General features: G+C 46.7%; 1 protein-coding gene across 5 annotated transcripts in view; it reads left to right on the top strand.

The window, feature by feature from the left end:
* The first annotated feature begins 1,717 nt into the window (after positions 1-1,717).
* Proser2 (proline and serine rich 2) overlaps positions 1,718-23,150 on the top strand; it is a 28,919-nt gene continuing 7,486 nt past the window's right edge. Inside the window, exons 1-2 of one of the 5 annotated variants that reach the window (XM_021216008.2) lie at positions 1,718-1,821; positions 18,149-18,369. In XM_021216008.2, the coding sequence (XP_021071667.1) occupies positions 18,232-18,369 (138 nt within the window). In that variant the 5' untranslated portion in view covers positions 1,718-1,821; positions 18,149-18,231. The other 4 variants (XM_029547636.1, XM_029547633.1, XM_029547634.1 and 1 more) reach the window with 4 other exon arrangements.

The raw sequence follows: 23,150 nt of genomic DNA, 5'->3' as shown, positions 1-23,150 counted from the left end.
TCGGGGAACTATCCGATTAGATCCTCTCCTGGATTTGGTTCAGAAAGAGGAGGATAATAATGCTTGCCTAATTAACTAGCATGTAGATTAAAGTGCTTTGTAAACATTAATTAAAGATGCAGGGAGTGAGGTGAGACCAGTGTGTTATTAGAGAAAAAGTTTTCTTCCCTTTAATCAGGTACTTCTTCTTCCTGGGGAGGACCAAGGCATGATCTCAGGGCTGAGGAATTGGACTCAGCCCTGTCAGCTGCCTGTAACCCAGTCATTTGGGTGGCCAGCCACTTCCTTCGCTTTCCACGAAATGGGGAAAAACACAAACATTTGGGGGGTACAGGTTGTCACATGGTTGCCATTCGAGCCACACCCAGCATTACACTGAATAAAATCCATACCCCTGGCTTTCTCGCCGGGAACATGAGCTTCTGCCCGGTTAGGAAAGGCTGCCACAACAGTGCACTGTTACTATTAGCTATTCAGAAATGTTTCTGGTGGTAAAGTATCACAACAATCAACAGGATCAAAACCCGGGCCTTTCTTCAGCCTCGTCTACCTCAAAAATCCCTCTCTGTAAAGTAACCATAAGAAGCCAAAGGACCTGGCTGGCCAACAAATGGCTCATTGGATTGAGGGACTTGCCCTGAGCCCTGAACTCTGTCCCATGTGTTGGAAAGAGAGGACCAGCTCCTGAAGGCTATCTGCTGACCTTCACTTTTTGAAGCCCCCCCCCTCACACACACACACACACAAATGAAGGAATGAACGAGTGGATGAATGAATGAATGAATGAACCAAAAAACAAAATCCTCAAAAGAAGCAAGAAGGATTTTTGACATTTTTCATGACAAGCAAATGATAAATATTTAAGGAGCTAGCCATGTTTACTGTGCTAAAAACCCTGTTCAGTGTGCACACATATGGGAACATCACATAAGTAACTCACACACGGACAATGCTTACAAGTTCATTAAACATGAATAGAGCTGGGTGTGGTGGCACACGCCTTTAATCTCAGCCTGCAGTGGATCTCTCTGAATTGGAGGCCAGCCTAGTCTACATAGTGAGCTCCAGGCCAGCCAAGACTACATGAGATCCCTTTTCAAAAAAAAACAAAAAACAAAAAACAAAGGGAGACTTAACCCCACCGCCCCACAAACATTGTCTAAATGAATTAAACGAAATAATGTATGTTATGTGTCTTGTTTGAAAGTATAAGTATTTCATAAATAGCAGTCATTATTATTAAATGAAAATAATCTCTTCAGGATATTGCTGTTGATGCCTGTAGTCTCAGAAGTCAGGAGGCTGAGGCAAGAGGATCATGAACTTGAAGCCATCCTACATAATGAAATTCTACTTCAAAACAACAACAACAACAACAACAACAAAAACACCAACGAAACTCTCAAAGTTGGTGGTGGAGTTGCTGGAGAAGTCCCTTCTTATTCAGGACTTCAAAAGCACATTGGTATTTCGATTGCTCACGCTCAATTCAGTCTCACAAGTAGTGAGACCTGAAAGGCACAGCCAAGGGCTTTGGGCGCTGGCCCTTTAAGTATCGCGGGGGCGCGCAGACTACCTCTGGCCGACTGGAGTCCGGTCGCCGGGAACGCGCAGCAGAGGTGCAGCGCGTGCTGGGCGGCGGAGCGCGCACGGCCGAGAGCGCGCGGCGGGGGAGGTGCTGGGCGCCCTGGGGAGCGCGCTCCAGGCAGCCCGGGACGATAGGCGTGCGTGCGTGCACGACTTGCTGGCCGGAGGACGGCGTGAGCCCTGAGGGTCTCAGTCGGCGTGGACACCTGCGACCCGCGGAGGGGACTTGGCTCGGTGAGTTCCGCCCTACTGCGCGAGGACAGGCCAGGCGCGGGACACCGGGAGCGGCAGCAGCTGTCCGGATCATCCAGGGCGCCGGGTCCGGGTCTTGGTAATTGGGGAAGTCCATTACGCGTAGCTGGGGCTCTGTCGTCGCCCAGGTCAGTGCCACCGGATGACCTCCATCCCGGGGCTTCGGGGATCGCGACGTGTACGTGTGGCTTTTCACCTCGGGGTTTTCCCGAGAGCGAACGCTCAGTGGCTCGTGGCGTGTTGTCTGAGTTGAGTCCTGGACGCTCGGGCTTTGGTCCCTTACCTTTCCTGGAGCAGACTGCGCTTGAGGACAGTGTCCTTTGCGAGACTGAAACCCGGAGATGGCCAGAGCCACCTGTTAAACCAGGATCCTGCGCGAATCCTTCCGCAGGTTTTCCATGCCCCCGCCGGTCCCCCGCAGGTAACTGAATCGCGCGGGGATGTTTGTATGGGTCTGCCGGGTGACCAGGGACAGTAGGGTTAGAAAGAGAGAATATGTGGCTAATGAGACAGGGCTTAACAAAAGACAGTCAAACTGCAGCGTTTCCCCGAGACGGAAAGTATTTAAGTAACTAACCCCCTCCCCTAGGCACCTAACCGCAGGACAACTTTTAACTCTGCCTGAACCTATTTGGTGCAAAGGAAACAATGAAGGTGTGTGTGTGTGTGTGTGTGTGTGTGTGTGTGTGTCCCTAAATAGAGTAAAACTTTAAAGTCCTGCTGTGGGAAGATGGGAAGATGCCTTCTGGCTCCAGTTTTAATAGACAACAGCAACAACAACAAGCTTTGTCCTAGAACGATCTAGAAATACCAAACCAGGTATTAAGTATAAACTCTGGGAAGTGCTTGCAGGACAGACTTATGAAAAATCATTTTCTGTGAGGTGCTCCAGTGTGTGCTAAAACTTTGCCCTCATATTCCATGCCTGAATGTTCCAGATTGTTTTTCTAGGTTGGAGGAGGTACTTTCGTTAGTGCGGCCACTGGTGCGGCCAATGTGGAAATACAAACAAATGCCCTATTTACTTGGGGTTGGGTGGGAAGGGTGGAAGTCGGGCTAAGATCTTTCTTGCCAGACTTGACAGCGTATGTATGGAATCTTCTGTATTTTTTTGCCCAGACGAGTAATAGCCTTTTTCTCGGTGACTGAATTGGTTCCTTTTAACAGTGCTTCCAGTGAGCTTCTCCTGGAAAATTTTGGATGCTGATAATTTAAAAGCATTTTTCTCCTCTCACAGAAAACAGAAATTTGAAATTAGAATAAGTGGCAGTTATAAAGATGGGCTGTGTTTTTGAAACTGAAGAGCCTCGTGGCTCTTCGTTGCAGAGGGATTGGCCTGTTTTAAGGCAGGCTTGGTGTAGCCCTCAGTTCCCTCATCCTTACATTTGTGGTCTGTTTGACCAGCTCCAGTGTGCTGAGTCCTGACTTGCCAGTGCACATGCAGAATTGCTAGATAAGAGCCATATGGTCCGAACTGATTAAACCCAGATCTGGTAATCCTGCCTTCGCCAGTGGCTGATGAGACACCTGGTCTCGGCTCCAAGGTTCTCAGACACCTCAGGAGCCTACAGTTGGCACCTTGTGTTGATCTGAAGATCAGCTCAGGTAACTGCTAGAGGCAGAGGAGAGCCTTGAAACCTGAAGGGAGGACGTGGACGGCCTGGGCGGAGCAGAACCCAGCACAGGGAATCCTCTGGAACAAAAAGTTGAAGTGTATCTTATCTGAGCTGTTACGGGATGGATGCCAGCGGCCTCGGGGCCATTTGGTAGGTGCCAGGGGAATCTTAGCAGCATCACAGAACTTGAGTGCTTTGACGGTCGAGGGCAGCATGTGTTTCTTCTTGGGGGTTCAGTGATGGCTTCCTCATGGGTGTCCGACAGAGATGGCTCCCTGTCCAGTCTCGGAATGCCTCTTGAGCATGCTGAGATGGCCTTTTCGTATAGTGACATCACCGACCATACCGCCGACCATAGCTTGTCTGTATGAACCACAACGAAGTTTTTCCTCTTAGTAAAGCCCTTGCTTCCTCCCAGAGTAACAGCATCAATCTTGAAATTTGAGAGAATTTAATGAAAGATAGTGTTGTACTCACCGTCTGTGCAGCCTAGCATCCTATGTTTCTGGAGCAGAATCAGGTAGGTCTTTATGAATGCCTATCATCATACTAGATACCTTAGCACTGGGAAAACCTGATTCTCATTCATTACCCTCTCCTGCCCCTGTCAGGTTTTAGCTGAGGCTGGTCTTGAACTTGATGCCTGGCAGAGGATCACCTTGAACTTCCAGCCCACCTAGCTCTACCTTCCAAGTACTGAAATAATTCTCATTAAGAAAAAAAGAGTTTATTATATTTATTTGTGTGTGTACATGTGTGCACATATATGTGCATGTGCCACCGTGCCCATGTAGAGGTCAAAGGACAATTTACATGAATGGGTTCTCCTTTTCCATCATGTGAGCCTCTGGTATAGAACTCAGGTTGTCACGTTTGGTGGCAAGCACCTCCATCCACAGAACCATTTCACCTGTGCAATTATCATTTTTAATATAGTAAAATATAAAGTACATAGTTACATACATCTTAAAGTCTATTAAAGTGCGACGCTAAGTATATTAATAATGGCGTGTAACCATCACACCTGTCTGGTTCTAGAACTTTTCCATTACCCCTCCCCATTAAACAGTCTCCCTTACCCCCAAGGGAATGAATCCCATTCATTAGTGGCCCCTGGTGGCCACTAACCTGCTTTCTGTTTCTTGGCTTGCCTATTCTCATACAGAAGGAATTTTAAAGTATTTGGCCTTTGTGGTTTCAAGATTTGTCAGCAGCATATTGGTCCTTTACCTGCCCCCCCCTTTATTTTTGAATACATGGTGTTCCATCACATGCATAGACCACATGTTGCTTGTTGAGGTCATCCTAATGGTAAGAAGTAGCATCTCATTAGCAACTGCAAATCTCATGGGTTTGATTTGCAGTTGCTAATGAGTAACAGTGTTGAGAACTGTGCTAACTGGCAGGACGAGAGAGAGAGAGAGAGAGAGAGAGAGAGAGAGAGAGTGTGTGTGTGTGTGAGAGAGAGAGAGAGAGAGAGAGAGATGGGGTATATACACATAAGAGGTGTGTGGGGGCAGGGGCCAGTGTCTAGTGTCTTCCTCGGTCATTTTCTTTTCTTTCTCTTCCTATTGCTTGAGACTGTGTCTCTCTCTCACTGAACCCGGTGCTAGGCTGTCTTGCTCGCTGAGCTCCACATAGCCAGCGGTGTCTTCCTCAACCCCTCATGCTGTGGTTAGAGATGTGTGCCAATGTGGCCAGCTTTTCCGAGGATGCCTGGCCGGTACTTTTCTAACTGCGAGTTCTTCCCAGTCCTCATCTGCAGTTTGTTTGCTCCTGGTCAACCACAGCCTGACAATATGACTCGAATGCCGAGAGGGGGCACAGTCATGTGGCTGTTGTTTCAGCATATTGTCTTAATGGCTCTGTTGTTATTGATCCCTTCCTACGCCTAATTTATTTATAAGTTGAATTCTATCATTGAATATATGCGTACACAGGACAAACGTTTTCTATAGGGTCAGTGTGCTACTCTGTAACGTGCATTTGTTGAGGTTCTTGGAGAGTGTCCTCTCCAGATGAGGAGAAGGCTGCTGCATACATCTTTATTGTTTTTATTTTGCTTTATTTATTTGTGTGAGAGGAAGGTGTATTCATTGCCACGATGAACACGTGGGGGTCAAAGGGCAATTTGGGGAGTCAGTTGTTTTCTCTCACTGTGAACTCTGAGGATTGAACTCGGGTCAGCAGGCTTGCTCTGCGAGCACTTTGACAGCTGTTCAGCCATCTTTCTCTACATCATTAGGGAAGTTGACTCCTTCGTTCCTTTTGCATTCCTGTGAGCCAGACACCTAAGAGAACAACTCAGAGGTGCCAAGGTTAATTTGGTGCCAGTGCACTTGAGCAGAACATCGTGGCAGCAGAGTCTGCTGGAGGTGGACAGGATGCAGAGAAGGAAAGAAAAAACCGGAGGGTGGGAAGGGGCCTGGGACAAGATACCCACAAGAACCTGCCCCTGCGACCTACCTCCTGCAGCTGGGCCACACCACCTGATGGTCACAGAAACTCCCCCAAATAGCCTCACCTGCTGGGAACAAAGCTCCCAACACCGGAGCCCTTGTGGAGACACTCAACGCCTGTGCAAACTGTAGTTCTGTTTTGTTTCGGCTTTTTTACGTCACCATGCATGGACTACAGTCTGTGGATCGGGTTCTCTCTCAACCCTTTGTTCTGTTGTGGGCTGTTTTGTTTTTCCACTTTCTCTTTGAGACTGCTTCTCTTTCTCAGGGGCCAATTGTCTGACCAGTGCTGTGAAATACTTAATCTTCTGCCTGTCTTAGTTATCCGAAACCCTGGGGTGTGCATCTGTTTCTTCGGTAGTTTTTGTAGACGGTTCTGTCGTGGGCTGAGCCTTGTGGTAGTCACTAGGCAGACAAACAGATACGTACAGATTACAAATCTTTATTTTATTCATTCGTTTGCTTGAGCTAGAGTTCCTCAGTGTGGCACAGTCTTGGCTATCCTGGACTTGCTCTGTCCGGGCTGGCCTCGAACTCACAGAGATCCATCTGCCTTTGCCTCCCAATTGCTGGGATTAAAGGCGTGCGCCACCATCCCAGGTTACAAATGTACTTCTAAACTGGACAGGCAAGGAGAGAGAGCCACATTCCATTGGGACTCAGGGGCCCCACAACTTGGGCTTCATCACCAATAGCTGTGTGACCCTGAGGCTCCCCACTTGGAGCTTCGGTAACTGGGTTTCCGGTTCTGTAGTTTGAGGAAGGAGTGTGAGCTCTCTCTCAGGGCCTCTGTAGGCCCTGAGATGCAAGACTTTAGATGGTTAGTTCTCTACTGCTTCCCTTTAGAAACTCAGCTCCCACGGATGCTTAGTTACCTTGTACATATTGATTATAAGCTGGGGCGGGGTTGCATTTACAATCAGTGGTCCTTTGCTGTCTTCTAAAGTGGGACATGGTTTTTTTTTTTTCGGGCAAGGGTCAGAGGACTGAAAGTTTGAATGAACCCTTAGGTTCCTCTTACATGGGGCTGGGTGTGGAGTGGTTCGCAGAGCCCTTGCACGAAGTGCGGCTTCATCACCAGCACTGCATACACTGGTTATAGTGGGGGAGGCCTGTGATCTCAATGCTACAGAAGTAGAGGCAGTCCAATCACAAGTTCAAGGTCATCTTCAACTACAAAGCAAAGCCAAGGCCAGCCTGGGCTACAGGAGACTCTGTCCAAAAAAAAAAAAAAAAAAAGAAGCCCTCTCTCTCATGCACAGCACATGCTGTGCAGTGTGGTGCATGCTCTTAATCCCAGCACTCAGGAGACAAAGGCTTTCAGATTTCTGTGAGTTCAAAGCCAGCCTGATCTACAGCCACAGAGAAACCCTGTGAAAGCCAGGCCCAGCAGGAGGTTCTCATGTGAGCTTCACTTGTGGTTCAGCTGCAGATCTGTTCGTTTGAGATAAGATGTAAGGCAGATCACCACCATGTCCAGTCTAACCAGGTGTTAGACTCCAATAAACAGACTCCACGGTTGAAAACTTCAGGTGAGAATTTTAAGCTTTCCGGGAACAAAAGGCTTTGTAAAACAAGAAGGTGTAATTATTGCTTCTGAGTTACAGGGCCTGTTTCTTATCTCACCAGGCAGCACGTAGTGGGTGCTCGGAAGGATTTTCGGAATAAAGCTCACAAAAATTCTTTCTCAAATGAATAGCTTAATCTGGGTTTTCTTCTGTTTTTCTAACCTTGCCCCTGATATCTAGAAAGAAAATAGGCTTTTTGTATTTTTTTGTTTGTTGGGGGGGGTGTTTATTTTGAGACAGGGTCTTTCTCTATGTAGCTCTGGCTGTCCTTGAACTCGATCCATAGACCAGGTTGGCCTTGAACTCACAGATATCTGCCTGTCTCTGCCTCTTGAGTGCTGGGATTAAACCACACCCAGCTAAAATAGACACCTTAAATGTCAGTTTTTAAAAATAAGAGCTGAGAGAAAAACTGGAAACATCTGTCTGGGCAAAGACTCCACTGTATTATGTTTCCCAGACAGAGTCCGATCCTGCTAAGGAGGCTGTTTTAGGTGAGATTTTCATTATTAGGGACATCGGATTTTCATCTCTTACTCGGAGATAGTACACTAGTGAGGAGAAACCTGCACCCCTGCACTGGCACTCCCTGCGGGCTGCACCCCTGCGCTGGTACTCCCTGCGGGCTCCTTGATCAGCTTCTTTGCCATTGGTCCCTTTTACTAGATGTGACTTTCACTCCAGTGTTACCTCCTATTAGTAATTGAAAGTATTAACAACAGAGAGCATTTGAAAATATTACTGTTTTCCTACACTGCTCTGAAAGGGTTTTCCTAAAAAACAGAAATCTAAATGAAAGCGCACCCGTGCTTTCAAAGATCAAATGAACCGTCATCTTGCCTCTCACTGTCTATTAGGGTTTAAGGTATTTGCTTTTTACATAAAACAGGTCAGAAGTTAAGATCATACAGCCAGGCCTGGTGGCACTGGTCTCTAATCCCAGCTACTTGGGAGGCTGAGGGAGGAGGATCACAAGTTCAAAGCCTACCTGGGCTACAGAGTGAATTCAAGGCCAACCAGTGAATGTAGACCTGTGTCCGAATAAACACGTTTTTAAAAAGACTGAGAATGAGGCTCAGGGAACGGAGTGTGCTTATCCAGCATGCTTGTGAGAGGTTGTGTGAGGCCCAGTGCTGTGGGGGAGGGAGGCTACAGGGAACCCTAAGGGTCAAGGGGAGAGGTTGTATGTGTGCTCCTCTGTGTGTGTCTGCAGTAACCTTGGGTCCAGTTGTCAGCACTGAAAAAAAGCAGCAGTGTGACTTCATATAGTAAATCCTGGCCTTGAACAGCTCTGGCTTCAGCCTCCTCTTACGAAGGCCAAGCTCCAAAGGTCTGTTTTCCTGGGACGGAAGCACAGCGGTGGTAGAGCCCTTGCATTACATGAGCAAGGCTCTGGGGTCCTGGTTTTGAACTCTCCTACTGCTAAAGACAAAACAGAAACCTGAGGCCATCGCAGGAAGGTGGAGAGTTTCAGACCAGCCTGAGAGCTGTATTCAAGACCCTGACTTTAGAGTTTTAAAATGTGTGGTTTTAGCTGGGCACAGTGGTGTATGCCTTCAACCCCAGCATTTAGGAGCTGGAAACAAACAGATTTCCTTGAGATTATACTTACCAAGGCCGCTTAGTAAGACCCTATGGTGGTTTGAATGTGCTTGGCTCAGGGAGAGGCACTTTTAGAAGGTGTGGTGGGCCTTGTTGGAGGAAGTGTGTCACTGTGGGGGTGGGCTTTGAGACCCTCCTCCTAGCTGCCTGAGGACCGTCTGCTCCTGGCTTCCTTTGGATGAAGACATAGAACTCGAACTCGCAGGTCCTTCTCCAGTGTCAAGCCTGCCTGGATTCTGCCATGTTCTCACCTTGATGATAACGGACTGAACCTCTGAACCTTTAGTCATGGTGTCTGTTCACAGCAGTAAAACCCTAAGACAAACCCTGTGTCAAAAAGTGCATATGCTGGGGATGTAGTTAAGTAATGGATATTGATTATCTTTTGTGACAAATATCATCCAAAATGTTGTGACTACACACACACACACACACACACACACACACACACACACACTTAGTTGCAGTAGTAGAATATGAACAGCAAGACCAAAAGGATGGAGCAGAGAGGGTGATAAGATGTAGAAGTTCAGGGCAGAATGTAGTTCTGTTGATAGAATGATTACCTTGCATGCACAGAGGCCAGGTTCGAGCCCAGCAGCAAAGAAACTGGGCATGGTGGCGCCCCCGGGAGGTGGAGGGAAGGGTTGCAGTTTAAGGCCTTCACATGGTACATAGCGAGTTTGGAGCTAGACTGGGCTACATGAGACTAAGTCTCAAATACTTTGTGTGTGTGTGTGTGTGTGTGTGTGTGTGTGTGTGTGTGTGTGAGAGAGAGAGAGAGAGAGAGAGAGAGAGAGAGAGAGACTGGGAGTTGGGGGAGGGGAGAATACGGATATTCCATGGAGGAAGGAGGGAGTGATAAGTTTGATGCAGTACTGAGCTGGGTTTAGAAGACTGGAAAAAAGAGCAACAGGAAGTTGTGGAGACTGATGTTTTCCGAGAAATAAAAGGGTCTGTGTTGTGAATATTTGGGTGGAAGAGGTAAGGACAGGCTAGATCTAGCCGGCTCTGAATCTGTGTGCCTGCAGATGGGTCGTTGGGGTTCATTAGGAGGGTACAAAGTCTGCTGGCTTAATAGGTCTGTACCTCAAGAGCAGTCTGGAGTCAGAAGGGCTGTTGGAGAACTTGGCGGGTCCCTGGAGGCTGTAGGATAAGTATTTGTTTTGTATTTAAGAAAGTTTTTGAAAGTAGAAGTTCTTAGATGAGAACGAGTCCTGGGACCAGCTTTTACCTTTCTGTTCGGTCAGCTTGGGAGTTTCTGAATGGGCAACTTGGGTGTGGGAGGGAGAGGAGGCGCAGACTCTGGCTTGCTGTGGAAAGTCACACTGCAGCTTTTCCAAGTGAGCTGAGAACTGTGCTCAGAGCTCACCAGTGTCCTGTGCTGACTTAAGTAAAGGTGCTTTGGGGGTGTGGTTTATAATTTATTTTTAATGGAAAAGAAAATAAACTAAGAATGACTAAGAATTTTTTTTTAATTCTTCTGTTTTTTTGAACAATGGAAAAGGGTATTGGGAGTCAGTTTTCTATAAAGAATAGATTAGCCTCTGGAAGATGGTGACTGAATGCCTTGCATCCCAGCACTGGGGAGGCAAAGGCAAGTGGGTCACTAGGCGTGCCAGGCCAGCATGGTCAACAGATGGAGTGCCAGACCAGAGCAGCCAGAGCTATGCAGAGAAACGGCCAAATCAACCCAAAGAGTTGATTTACCAAAATGATAAGCACGGCGTCATTGTTTCTTCTTTTCGTAAACTCCGTGTTATAAAACTCATTCTTGTTAACACACATTAGCTTCACGCACAGAGGAATCGGCCCAACCAGATAGAGACTATGTACATAGGGTTTCCATCTTGCTGTAAAACCAACAAAATGGCTGTCACACAAAGCCACTCGGGTGCCTGTTCAAAGGAACAAATGTTGTCAGGAGCCACTGGTCCTAAGGCCCACAATGGCCACTCTGTGCTTGCCTGCCTCTATCTCATCTCATGACTTTCATCATATGTAAAACCCACTCATGGTAATCAGTCGGGACCATTCTAAACAGTTCCTACTGTGAAACACTTGCATTTTAATGTCCTTGAAGGTCAAGGGAAAAAAAAAACATATCTTTTAAGAAGTCATTTGGTCATTATGTCATTGTGTCGAGATTTTTCAGGACCAAGTTAAAGATTATTTCTTTGCTAGGTTGTTTTGTGTCCTAGTTTGGGGAGGCATGTTCTCAAAATCCCTGAGTGAGAGAAGGAAGGGCAGAGGTCACCCTAGGGTCCTGCTCTGGTCAGAAGGAGTTTTTCTGTTTATTTAAATCTGGGTTCTCTGTATTCATGTCTTTTCTGTGATCCACTCTGTTTATTTTTGGTCTTGCCCAGCTTAAGTTGGGATGAATTCAGTTCATTATATTTCTGCCTCCTTTTCTGACATCACAAGTGTTGGCAGCATCCTAGGACCGCTTCTAACGTCCCTCCTACCACATAGCTCGAAATACTTTCTAATATAGTTTCCAAGAGTTATTTAGGACTGAGTTTTTAAGGTATTTTTTAGACTTTATGTATATTTATATGTACATGCCACGTGTGTGTGTGTGTGTGTGTGTGTGTGTGTGTGTGTGTGTGTGTGTATCTATCCTCTGAGGTCAGAAAAGGACATCAATCCTCAAGAGCTGGTGTTCAACATGGGGCCTGAGAACTGAACTCAGGTCTTCTGAATAAACAGCAAGCACTCTTTTTTTTTTTTTTTTTTTTTTGGTTTTCCGAGACAGGGTTTCTCTGTGCAGCCCTGGCTGTCCTGAACTCACTTTGTAGACCAGGCTGGCCTCGAACTCAGAAATCCGCCTGCCTCTGCCTCCCAAGTGCTGGGATTAAAGGCGTGTGCCACCATGCCCGGCTTACAGCTGAGCCATCTCTCCAACCCCAGGACTCAGTTCTTATGGCTGTATGGGTGGGTCTTCTAGTTATCTTTGTTGGCGTTGTAATACAGTTACGTTGTCAAAAGAGACTTTCTTAATGTCAGAAATGAAATGTGCTAAGACTGGCTTTGTGACCCAGTGTGTCAGCCGTTTCCATCTCTCTTTACAAAATGAAGAGAATGTTTGTCGTGTATAGACGAGATCTGAGTAGGTAGCTCAGGATGGCCTTGCATCCTGCATCCTCCTTGCATCCTCCTGTCTTCTATCTCAGCCTCCTGAGTACGGAGGTTATAGGGGAGCGCCGCCATGCCTGGTCAACGGAATGTATAAGGTTGCTTTATCCTGGTACACTGTACTGTAAACACTGCTTAGATCACATCTTTAACCACGTTGCTGGAGTCTTCTTCTGCAGTCCATCTGATTGTGAAGTCTGTAGGGAGGGGTTTAGAGTTGATCGCCTTACCGGAGTCGTGACATCCGAGTGGTATGATCCGTTGTGATAGTTCCGGGAAAGTAGAGGAAGCCAGGTGACCATCAAGATGGGTCATGGCGGGTTGGCAGTGGGTCAGCGTGGGCAGCAATGGGAGGGGGCCAGAAAGACATGGGCGTGTTGCTGTTGGAAGTAAGGAGACTCTGCAGGGCTGGCTGGATATGAGTGTCAGGAGGCGGGAGGAGCCAGGAGTTTTGTGCCTGTGAATGGGCCTTTGAGAGAAGAGGTCACTGTGGGGATTCCACAGGCTTGGTAGCTTTCAGGTGCACAGTGACTGAGACATTGTTGCTTGGGTTGTGTGTGCCTTCTGGCTATTGATAAGCAGTCGGGTGCTGTAAGGAAGGTAGTAGGCTTACCCTCTAGGGCATACGACATCCTTCTGGAATGTTGCAGTAAGAAGAAAATGAGATGCTTTTTTTTGGGGGGGGGAGGAGGATCAAGCAAACTCACTGCAGCTCGGTGAGGTGGGAGGAGGTGGGGGCGTCACTCGCCTCTCTACAGTCACAGCTCAATAACTATTAGACTTTTCCACTCAGCTGGCTGTTGTTGTCCTTCAGACTAAAGCATGCTGAGTAGATGCAGACTCACTAAGATGATGAATGAATGACCTTGGCCTTGTTCTCCTTGCTCAAAGAATAAACAATGGATGGTAAACACAGGAAACACCAAACCCATCGAGACCTGGCTGTATTTCTGGTCTTTGAGTTTTTTCCCCCCGAAGCTTGCCCTTCACCCCTGCAACCCTGAGAAGAGTCTGTTTCTTAGTACCTTCTGCTCACCTTAGCCTCCCTTACTGCAGAGAGACCCTAGACTGGACGAGGACAGTAGGTATTTCCAAGTGGTAATGACCCTCAGACCTGTGGCTGTGCTCAGCACTGTCAGTCCTGTCTGCTCCAGCTCAAGGGTCCCTACCTCAGGGACCATTCCGGGCCAGGAGGAGATTGCCTCTTTGTTCCCACCTTTAGATCACAATGGACCGTGAAATTCTGTATTCTCTGTTCCTAGGGCACCTCACATTCTCAGTTCTTTTAGAAATCAACAGTTGGGGCTGGTGAGATGGCTCAGCAGGTAAGAGCACTGACTGTTCTACCGAAGGATCTGAGTTCAAATCCCGGCAACCATATGGTGGCTCACAACCATCTGTAATGGGATCTGACACCCTCTTCTGGTGTGTCTGAAGACAGCTACAGTGTACCTATTTATAATAATAAATAAATCAGAAAGAAAGAAAGAAAGAAAGAAAGAAAGAAAGAAAGAAAGAAAGAAAGAAAGAAAGAAAGAAAGAAAGAAAGAAAAAGAAAGAAAGAAATCAACAGTTAACGTCCAGGAGCCGTGCGGAACCAAGCTTTCACCTGCTTTCTTCTGCCACCCTGGCCTTGTAGAAGACCCTGCTTAGCTTCCTCACACACAGAATGTGAGAGACAACAGCCCATGGAAAGCCAAACAGTACAGTTTTTAGAGTTACAGCAACACATACAAAAGGTATCTCCTGGAAGTGCACGGTGGTAAGCCACCACCTCCCCGCCACACCGTGAGGGCCCACGTGCTGCCCGCTGCCATCCCTGCCCAGATGGGCACAGTTCCAGAGCCTTCCCACAGGCTGGGGAGTTCTGAACTGTGTGGGTGAATCAGCATTTCCTATCCTGCACACCTTGCCGACTGACTCCCCAGGGAAGGCTGGTGCACGCCAGCCCCTCCCCTTTCCTTGGGGAGCTGTGATTCACTCGGGTCAGGACCGAGTTTGAGCTGAGTCAGTGGGTGGGATCCACAGGAAGGATGCAAGAATTAGCCTGCCCTCACTGCCTGGGCCGGCTCGCTTAGCCTGACTCCAGCCCCAGGAGCATAGCTAAAACACCGGCATCTCTCTACCTTTGCTGGGCTTCGCGGCTTGCGCTGGCTCCGGTTGTCGGGCGCTCTCCGTGGGTCTGCAGTGCAGGGTCACTAGATGCATGCTACGCGTTTGACTATTTTGAGACTTACTACATTGGAGTTCGACCTGTGTATCTATCTGAAAGCCTGACTTTTATGCTATTAGTCATTTAGATATTTATATAATTGTGTTACTGTTAAAGGTCACATGTTATTAAATGGTTTTCAAAGCCTTTGGCCCTTGTTGTGGTGGTTTGGTTAGGGTTTTTGATATAGGTTCTCATAAAGCCCAGGCTGGCCTTCAATTCGCTATGGAGCTGGGGCCTTGATTTTGGTCCTCCTGCCTCAAGTACTGGGACTAGAGATGTGGGTCACTACATCTAGCCTTGTTATTTTTTGTTTTGAGACAGGGTCTTGTTATATAGTTTAGGCTGGCTTCCAACTTGTCACACACACACACACACACACACACACACACACACACACACACACACACGGCTTATGACTTTGGACGCTTTGAGTCTTTGCCCACGTTATTTGATGTAATGGTATCTTCTCAAAGCTGAGTGTGTGCGCTCTTCTGGTTTCCTAACCTTGCTCTTGAGTTGACCTGGACTTAGTCACTGAGAACATGAAGAGAAATGGGGTAGGTGATCTCTAAGTCCGTTCTTAGATTCTTGCCACACTCAGCCGCCTGAGCGAATCCCATTGCAGGGGTCCGTACTGATTGACTGTCTCCACAAATGACCGCGTCTGTTAAATGTCCACTGGAGGCATGTTCCTCGTTGTCGTCTCTCTGATCTTGTAGAATATTTTACTGAACTCATTTGGCGTTTAGGGTTCTGAGATGGGTCATCTGCAAAGAAAGTCAGAAAATGAACTACCTTACAGGGTCACATTTTCTTTTTTCCTTTTTTCTTTTTCCAAGACAGATTTCTCTGAGTAGCCCTGGCTGCCCAGGAACTCATACTGTAGATGTAGCTGGGCTTGAAATCAGAGACTCGCCTGCATATAGAGGTGTGTGTCACCACGCCTGGTTTGGCACTTTTTTTTTTTAAGATCTATTTATTATTATATCTAAGTACACCATAGCTGTCTTCAGACACACCAGAAGAGGACGTCAGATCTCATTACGGATGGTTGTGAGCCACCCTATGGTTGCTGGGATTTGAACTCAGGACCTCTGGAAGTGCAGTCAGTGCTCTTAACCACTGAGCCATCTCTCCGGCCCCTGGTTTGGCACTTAAAAAAAAAAGTGTGTGTGTGTGTGTGTGTGTGTGTGTGTGTGTGTACATCTATGATGTATGCAGTAGTGTCACTTTTTGAAAATATATTTATTTTTATTTATCTGTGTATTTGTGTGTTTATATGCACAATGTGTGTGTGTAAGAGTGCCCACAAAGGCCAGAGGTCATTGTATCCTCTGACACCAGAGTTTAGCCAGTTGTGAGCCAGGTGTAGGTGCCAGGAATCAAACCTGGTTTCTGTGGAAGAGCAGTAAGCGCTCTTAACCGCGGATGCCTTCGTTCCTAGAAGTTATATGGACATGACTTCCTTACTAGGGTCACCTTCAGTATTTTCTACCTTCCGTAGAACTTGCAGTATCTTTGGGCCTCAGACACCCGTCAGGCTTAGAGAGATCACTCATGCCTCTGACCATCTTAGCTCTGGTCCCCAAGTGCAGTGACCTGGAGAAGGCTCAGGCAGACAGGCCAGGAAAGCCTAAGGGAGGATGTACCAGAGCCTAAGAGTGGAAGCCCTCAGGGCAAAGAAGATGCCAGCCTTACTTTACCAAGTCCCAGCACCAGTGTCTATTGTAATGCTTCCGTTCCTTCATAAAAGTCATCCAGATGCGGTGGGTGCCCGTCTCTAATTCAAGCACTCAGGAGGCAGAGGTAGATGGATCTCTGAGTTCAAGGCCAGCCTAGTCTACATAGCAAGCTATAGGTCAACCAGGGATGCACGGTAAAATCTTCTCTCAAAAATATCTATATGTTCTTATGTCATGCATGTGTGTGTGTGTGTATGTGTGCACCTGTGCACACACGTGTGCCTTTTTTTTCCTTATCGATTCATGTAGATGGACATACAGACCGATTCCATTTCCTGACCATTGTGACTTGATCAGTGACTATCAGCAGTGTTAACCATCAATGCAGCAGGTTCTAAGTCCTTCGGGTGTTTGCCTAGAAGTGACCCAACTAAGCCATTCGGTAGAAAGGACTGTTTTCAGTGTTTTGAGAACCCCACACTGATTCCCAGGGTAAGTTTAGCCTCTGACCTACAGTGGACAAAGGTCCCTTTTTCTCCTCATCTTTGTCAGGAGGTGCTGTCATTTGTTTTTCTGGGTGACTGCTATTCCAGTTGGGGTGAGATAGAATCTCAGTATGGTTTTAATTTTCATCCCCTTGACAGCTAAGGGTGTTGAACATGTCTAAAAATATTCATTGGCCATTTGTATCTCTCCTTGGGGGACCTCTGTACAGTTGCATAGCTCAGGTTTTTGGGTTGTTTGGGGTTTTGTTTGGTTTTGTTTTTTGTTTTTTGGATTGTGTGTGTTGTTCTGTTTAGGTTTCTGAGTAGCTTTTCATTTGTTTGTTGTTTGAGACCAGGCCCGACTCTGTAGCCCTGACTGGCTTAGAAACTCACTGTGCAGGACAGGCTGACCTCAGACTCAAGAGATGCACCTAACTCAGGCTGTCTCTAGAGTGCTGGGGTTAAAAGCGCACATCACTCGGCCTGGCTTGGTGAGCATTTTGAGTTGGTTTTCTAGATGTTAATCGTCTGTCAGATGGATAGCTAGAAACAGTCGTCTCCAGTTCCGTGGGCTCTCTGAACCCGGTGATCCCTTTCCTTTGTGGAGCAGACTTCTCATCTCATGATATTCCACTTGTCACTGTTGGCTAGAGTCCCATTCAGAAAGCTCTTAGCTGTACCTGTTTTAAAGTGTCTTCCCCTCAGCTTCCGGGTTTTGGGGTCTTCCCTTAAGGTGTCTGGTCCACTTGGGGTTAGTTTCCACGCAGGGTCAGAGAGAAGGCTCTAGTTTCAGTTTTCTGTATGTGGATATTTAGTTTCCCCAGCACCACCTGTTAAAGAAGAAGGATGTCTTTTCTCCAATATATATAATTTTGGTGGTTTTTCTCAAAGCTCACTGGGTTTATGTTTGAATCTTACATACTGTCTGGATTGATCTCCATGTCTGTTTTTGTGTCACTATCATATTGGCTTTGTAACATAACTTGGAATCAGGTGTGGTGGTACATTGAGCATTATTAATTATAGGGATGGACTGTCTATGCAGGTGTGGGGGCCAGAGGACACTGGGTGTCCTGTTCTATCACCTTCTGTCATGAGATGGATTCTTACTGAACTTGGGCCACCAAGCCCCAGTGATCACCCTGTTTCCCCCTGACTCCCAACACACACACACACACACACACACACCATTGCACTAGGATTACAAGTGCCTGGCTTTTTTTTTTTTAACTTAGTTCTGGGGTTCAAACTCAGGCCCTCTTACCCACTGAGCCTTCTCCCTAGACACAGTATACCCTCATTTGCTTATCTGAGCTATTTTGTGTTTTTAGATGCAATTTAAGATTTTTTTTTCTATTTCTGTTTAAAAAAACAAACTGGTATTGGAATTTTGATGAGATTGCATTGAATCTGTAGATTGCTTTTGGTAAGACAGCCATTTTCAGTGTTAATTCTTCTGGTCTGTGAGTGTGGGCCTAACCTTCTGCTTTAGAGCCATACGGCACGGTTCAGGTCACTAACTACTGTTATGTGTTTTATTTCTCTAGAAGATCTCCTTCCTTGCCTCAGAATGGAACCCTGGCTCCTACCCTGTTTTCTGTGAGCTAGCTAGAGACAGCTTTGCGTGGGGATGCCTGGGAACCAGCAGAAACCAGAGTCTCTGGAGATGGACTCTGACACGTCGCCCAGCTGCGGGCTCAGTGACTTGAGCAGAGGCGGCAGTCTGGAGAGCCGGTGTAGCAGTTCCCGGTCCAGAAGTTTCACTATGGTGAGCGGATGCCTTCTTTAAAGCTTTTAGATGCTTTGGTTAGTTGATTTGAGGAACAGCTTACAAAGCCCAGTTGGATGTCTTGGAATACTTCTCTGTGACCTGGCATTTTCTTTTGAATCATCGTAAATTCTGCATGTAGCGGTGGAGCGAATCTCTGGCCACAGATAATAACTTAGGGCAGCTTAGCCCCAGAAAGGACCATGCCTGAAGGAACTGATAACCCAGGCTGGGGGCAGGGGAGCCATCCCACAGGATAAAGACAGCTTACTTTCAGACAGACTCAAGGACTTTACAAATCCTGGGCTTTCTGATCCAGACCCTTATGTGGCACTAACAAACCCAAAAATGTTAGGTCTTTTGAAAGATTTGTTTATGTTTTTCAGAGATGCCCACCCCTCTAGTGCTTCCAGAAGACATATTGGATTTGTAGGCCACCTGTTCTCAACTCGGTGACAGGAGTACTAAGCCATGTCATGAAACATCCCATGTCCATCCCTTCTGGAAGCATAACCACATTTATAGTCTTGAGTTCTTTTTTTTTTTTCCTTGAGGCAGGGTTTCTCTGTGTAACAGCTCTGACTGCCGAACTTGCTTTGTAGACCAGGCTGGCCTTGAACTCTCAATGATCCTCCTGGCTCTGCCACCCAAGTGCTGGAATTGAAAACCTATGCCACCATGCTAGGCTTGAGCTCGTATTCTTAATGTGTTTTTAAAGTCTAATCTGCCCAAGGACACAATGGAGCGTCCGTTAGAAATAGTGGGATTTTGAAAGGTAGGTTGGAAAGAGTAGAGAGGTCTTCAGAATTGATTCCTAGGGAATTTAACCCTAATCTATGTCCTGTTCTTTGAGGGTTCGGGGCACCCCACTGTGCTTCCTAATCATTTTCACTTATGACTTGGGCATAAGCAGTCATCCAGATTCTCTGGCAAGGTTTTAAAATTTAATGCTCAGTGAGCTCTCGTGACTCCCCCCAACTCCCAAAGCTAATGGACTTCATGTCCTACAGTCACAGATCTACCCACGTGCATGCCCCTTAGTCACAGAGCAAGGACGGGGGACTGTTGAGCTGTGGGGATTGCTCTTCTCAGGGTGACGTTAGGCACTAGTGTGTACAGTGCCCCAGGATTTTGATAAGCCATTTGCTCTGTGACATGCAGACTGGCCAGTAAGTGACCCTGGGTTGCCTTCTTCCCTGAACCAGACCAGAAACTATTCTGGTCTAATGAGCTATTTGAAGACATTGCCAGAGAGCTTCTATTTAACTCCTTAGACATTAGCAAAGGCCTATTATGTACAGGATCTGAGTGAAACCTGGTTTTGTTCAAGATCACATCAAGATGAGTAGAGCTGGGGTGGTATGACGTGTGGGGGTGGAGCCTAGCTAGAATGTTTGTGGGGCAGTGGGCTGCACACAGGCAGCCTGCTCTCCAGTCAAGCAGTGGCACAGCTTATGAGGCTCTCTGAACATCAGACACATTCGAGATCAAGGGCTCTGTGGCCAGTTTAAAGAAGTTTAAAGCCACCGAACCCAGCTTGTGAGCCTTTGAAGCTATTCTCTGTCAGTTCTGTAATCAAAACTGTACACAGACCTCATTCTTTGCTGGTTTGTTTGTGTCCCTTTCTTGACTGAAGTATAGGTTGAAGTTAGCCACAGCGGAAAAAGAAAAAGAAATTACAACAGTGTCCGGTTAGAAATCAGCATAATTAAGCCCTTGTTCTGCCATCGGGAAATACCATGTGTACTTACGGTGGCTCTGCCTAGGCTGCCAGAGACAGCACATCATTTAAGCCGAGAGCCTTCTCTCTGCCTTTATCCTGCTCTGGCATCTGTTTGCGTAATTAAATCAGGAAAGCATTGCTCAAATGTCAAACAGGTCTTTGGTTTCTTTGAGAGCATGTGATCTGGCAGGAGAGATGGCTCAATGGTTAAGAGCACTGGCTGCGTTTCCAGAGGCCCTGGGTTCAGTTCCAAGCACCCACCTGGCAGCTCACAGCTCTCTGTGACTCCAGTTTTAGGAGATCCAGCACCCTTTTCTGACATCCTAGACACTAGGCATAAGGGGTGAATGCAGATAAAACACCCATATACATCAAATAAAAAGAAATCTTGGAGAAAAAAAAAAAAACATCCGATCACCAAATCAGAATCCACAAGACAAAATGTCCTCGGCTGCCTACCCGGGGTCAAGCCGTGAAGAGTCTTGGTTCAGATCTGTTTTCAAAACATTTGTTTGGTCACCACAGCTGGCTTGCCTGCTGCTTCTGAATGAGTCTTGCCATGCAGCCCAGACTGGCATAGAATTGACTACACCAAGACCACACTGGCCTCAAACTTAGCATGATCCTCCTGCTTCAGCCCAAGTACTGGGGTCGCAGGCAGGTGCCAGCCCACCAGGCTCTGGTTGTCCTCATTTTTACAATATATATATTTCCTTTTCTTTGGTCTTTCTGGTCCCTTTGTGCATTCTTCAGGTTGTCATTCAACCAAATGTTTTTTTTTCTCCTTGGGGGGGGGAGGAAATAGAAAAGCCTGACACAATCATAGGAATAAAAGCCAGGAGTTTTTAAGTAGAGGTTATTTTAGAGTGTGTACATCTTAAACCTTCTCAGGTCTTGGTTCTACTAAAAGTATGGATTTTTTTCCTCTCTAGTATCCTTCTCCTGGCCGCTCACCCCACATTCTCCTCTCCTAGTGGGTTCTCACCTAGATCTTTGTGTACTACTGGCTTTGTACGTATTACCGACATTCTGTGTAGAGTGTGTCGTGTGTGCGTGTATGTGTGTGTGTGTGTGTTGTGTGTGTGTGTTGTGTGTGTGTGTGTGTGGCTCAGTGGGTGAAGTGCTTGCTGTGGAAGTGTCAGGACCTAAGTTGAATCCCTGGAACCTCTGTAACGCCAAGTGCAGTAGTGTGCACCTGCAACCTCAGTGCTCCCACTCTGAGATGCAAGGCACAGACGGGTAGAGCCTTGGACGATCAAGGGCCAGGTAGCGTGCTGTATGTAGCACCAAACAGGAGAGAGAGGAGATGCCTGCTATGGCATGTGTGTGCTTACATTCACATATGTGTGACTGCACATGCGTGTGTGTGCACGCACACACACACACACACTCACACACAGGAAAAGTTTGTCATCTACCTTTTAAGAAATTACTTAACTCAGGGTGGAGAGATGGCTCAGTGGTTAAGAGCACTGGCCTCTCTTCCAGAGGTCCAGAGTTCAATTCCCAGCAACCACATGGTGGCTCACAACCATCTGTAATGGGATCTGATGCACTCTTCTGGTATCTTTGTCTGAAGACAGCGACAGTGTACTCATATACATAAAAAAATAAATAAATCTTTTAAAAAAATTACTTTACTCTAGGGGTAGGACTTGGTGGCATATGCCTTTAGTCCTAGCACTCAGGAGGCAGAGTCAGGTGGATCTCTGTGAGTTTGAGGCCAGCCTGGTCTACATAGTGAATTCCAGGACATCCAGAGATACATAATTCCAGGCTACACAGAGAAACCCTGTCTCAAAAAAAAACAATAAACAAACAAACAAACATTTATGGAAAGGGACTTTGTAAAAATCAACCAAGCAACAACAACAAATAGCTCCTATCAGCATATAACCTTCCTGATTAATGCAGACAAACTTACTTTTTAAAATAACTCACTGTCATTTATATTTGTCTTCATTTCCTAAGTGAAGCCAGCCAGTCCACAGGGAGATCACTGTGGAGTCTCTCTGCTCTCCTCCATGTGGGTGTCTATTCCGCAGCTCTGCTTTTTAAAAATTGAAATGTAACTCACATTCTTTAAAGTTCACTCTCACTTAAAGTGTGCCAGGTCACAATTTCTAATATATACACAGAGATGTGCAATCAACAGCTGCCATTTTTAGAACATTTTTTATCCTATCCAGTGTTCAGTAACAATCCAAAGTGCATATGAAATAGCACTACCACCAAATAGTCAAAGCTTTCTTGAGAGCAAAGTAGAAGCGGTTGAAGTGCCGGTCTCCAGAGTATATGCAGCACAGCGTGACTGGAGAGGCAACTCAGTGGTTAGGAGCATTGCTGCTCCTGCAGGGGACCCAGGTTTGATTCCAGCACCTACATAGCAGCTCACAACTGCCAATAACTCCCATCCAGATTCAACACCCTCTTCTGCCATCCGTGGGCACTGTGTGTGAGTGGTGTACAGGTGTACCTGCAGGCCAAAATACCCATACACGTTATTTTTAAAGTATACTACAGCATTGCAGTCTTACAGCCTACTAGAAACTTGCCGGGTAGTTCAGTGGCACACACTTCCTTCATATATGCAAAAGGCCTTGAGTTTGCTTGTCAGCTACACACACACACACACACACACACACACACACACACACTCACATACACAGCATAATATTAGCATTAATACAGACACAGAGACCAATGGAACACAATAGAGAGCTGGCTTTCAGCAAAGGTGCTATAAACACACACAGTGGAAAAAGTACAAGCATTCTAATCAGTGACAGTGGAACTTGGATGTCCACCTAAAGAAGGATTAGCCCTAGATTGATGTTTCTTGAGACATGCAACAGGTATATAGGGGAAAAGTTCAGTATCATTGATCACCAGGGAGATACAAACCAGAAACGCAGTGAGATATCATCTTGCCCCAGTAAGAATGGTTATCAGAAAGACTAAAAGCATCAAGTGCTGGTGCAGATGTAGGGAAAAGGGAACCTTGCTTAGTGTGTGTGTGTGTGTGTGTGTGTGTGTGTGTGTGTGTGTGTGTGTGTGT

Source organism: Mus pahari, chromosome 16 (assembly GCF_900095145.1).
Source record: "Mus pahari chromosome 16, PAHARI_EIJ_v1.1, whole genome shotgun sequence".
NCBI classification, from domain to species: Eukaryota; Metazoa; Chordata; class Mammalia; order Rodentia; family Muridae; genus Mus; species Mus pahari.
The sequence above is the reverse complement of the archived record's forward strand: the minus strand, read 5'-3'. Positions and strand labels throughout refer to the sequence as shown.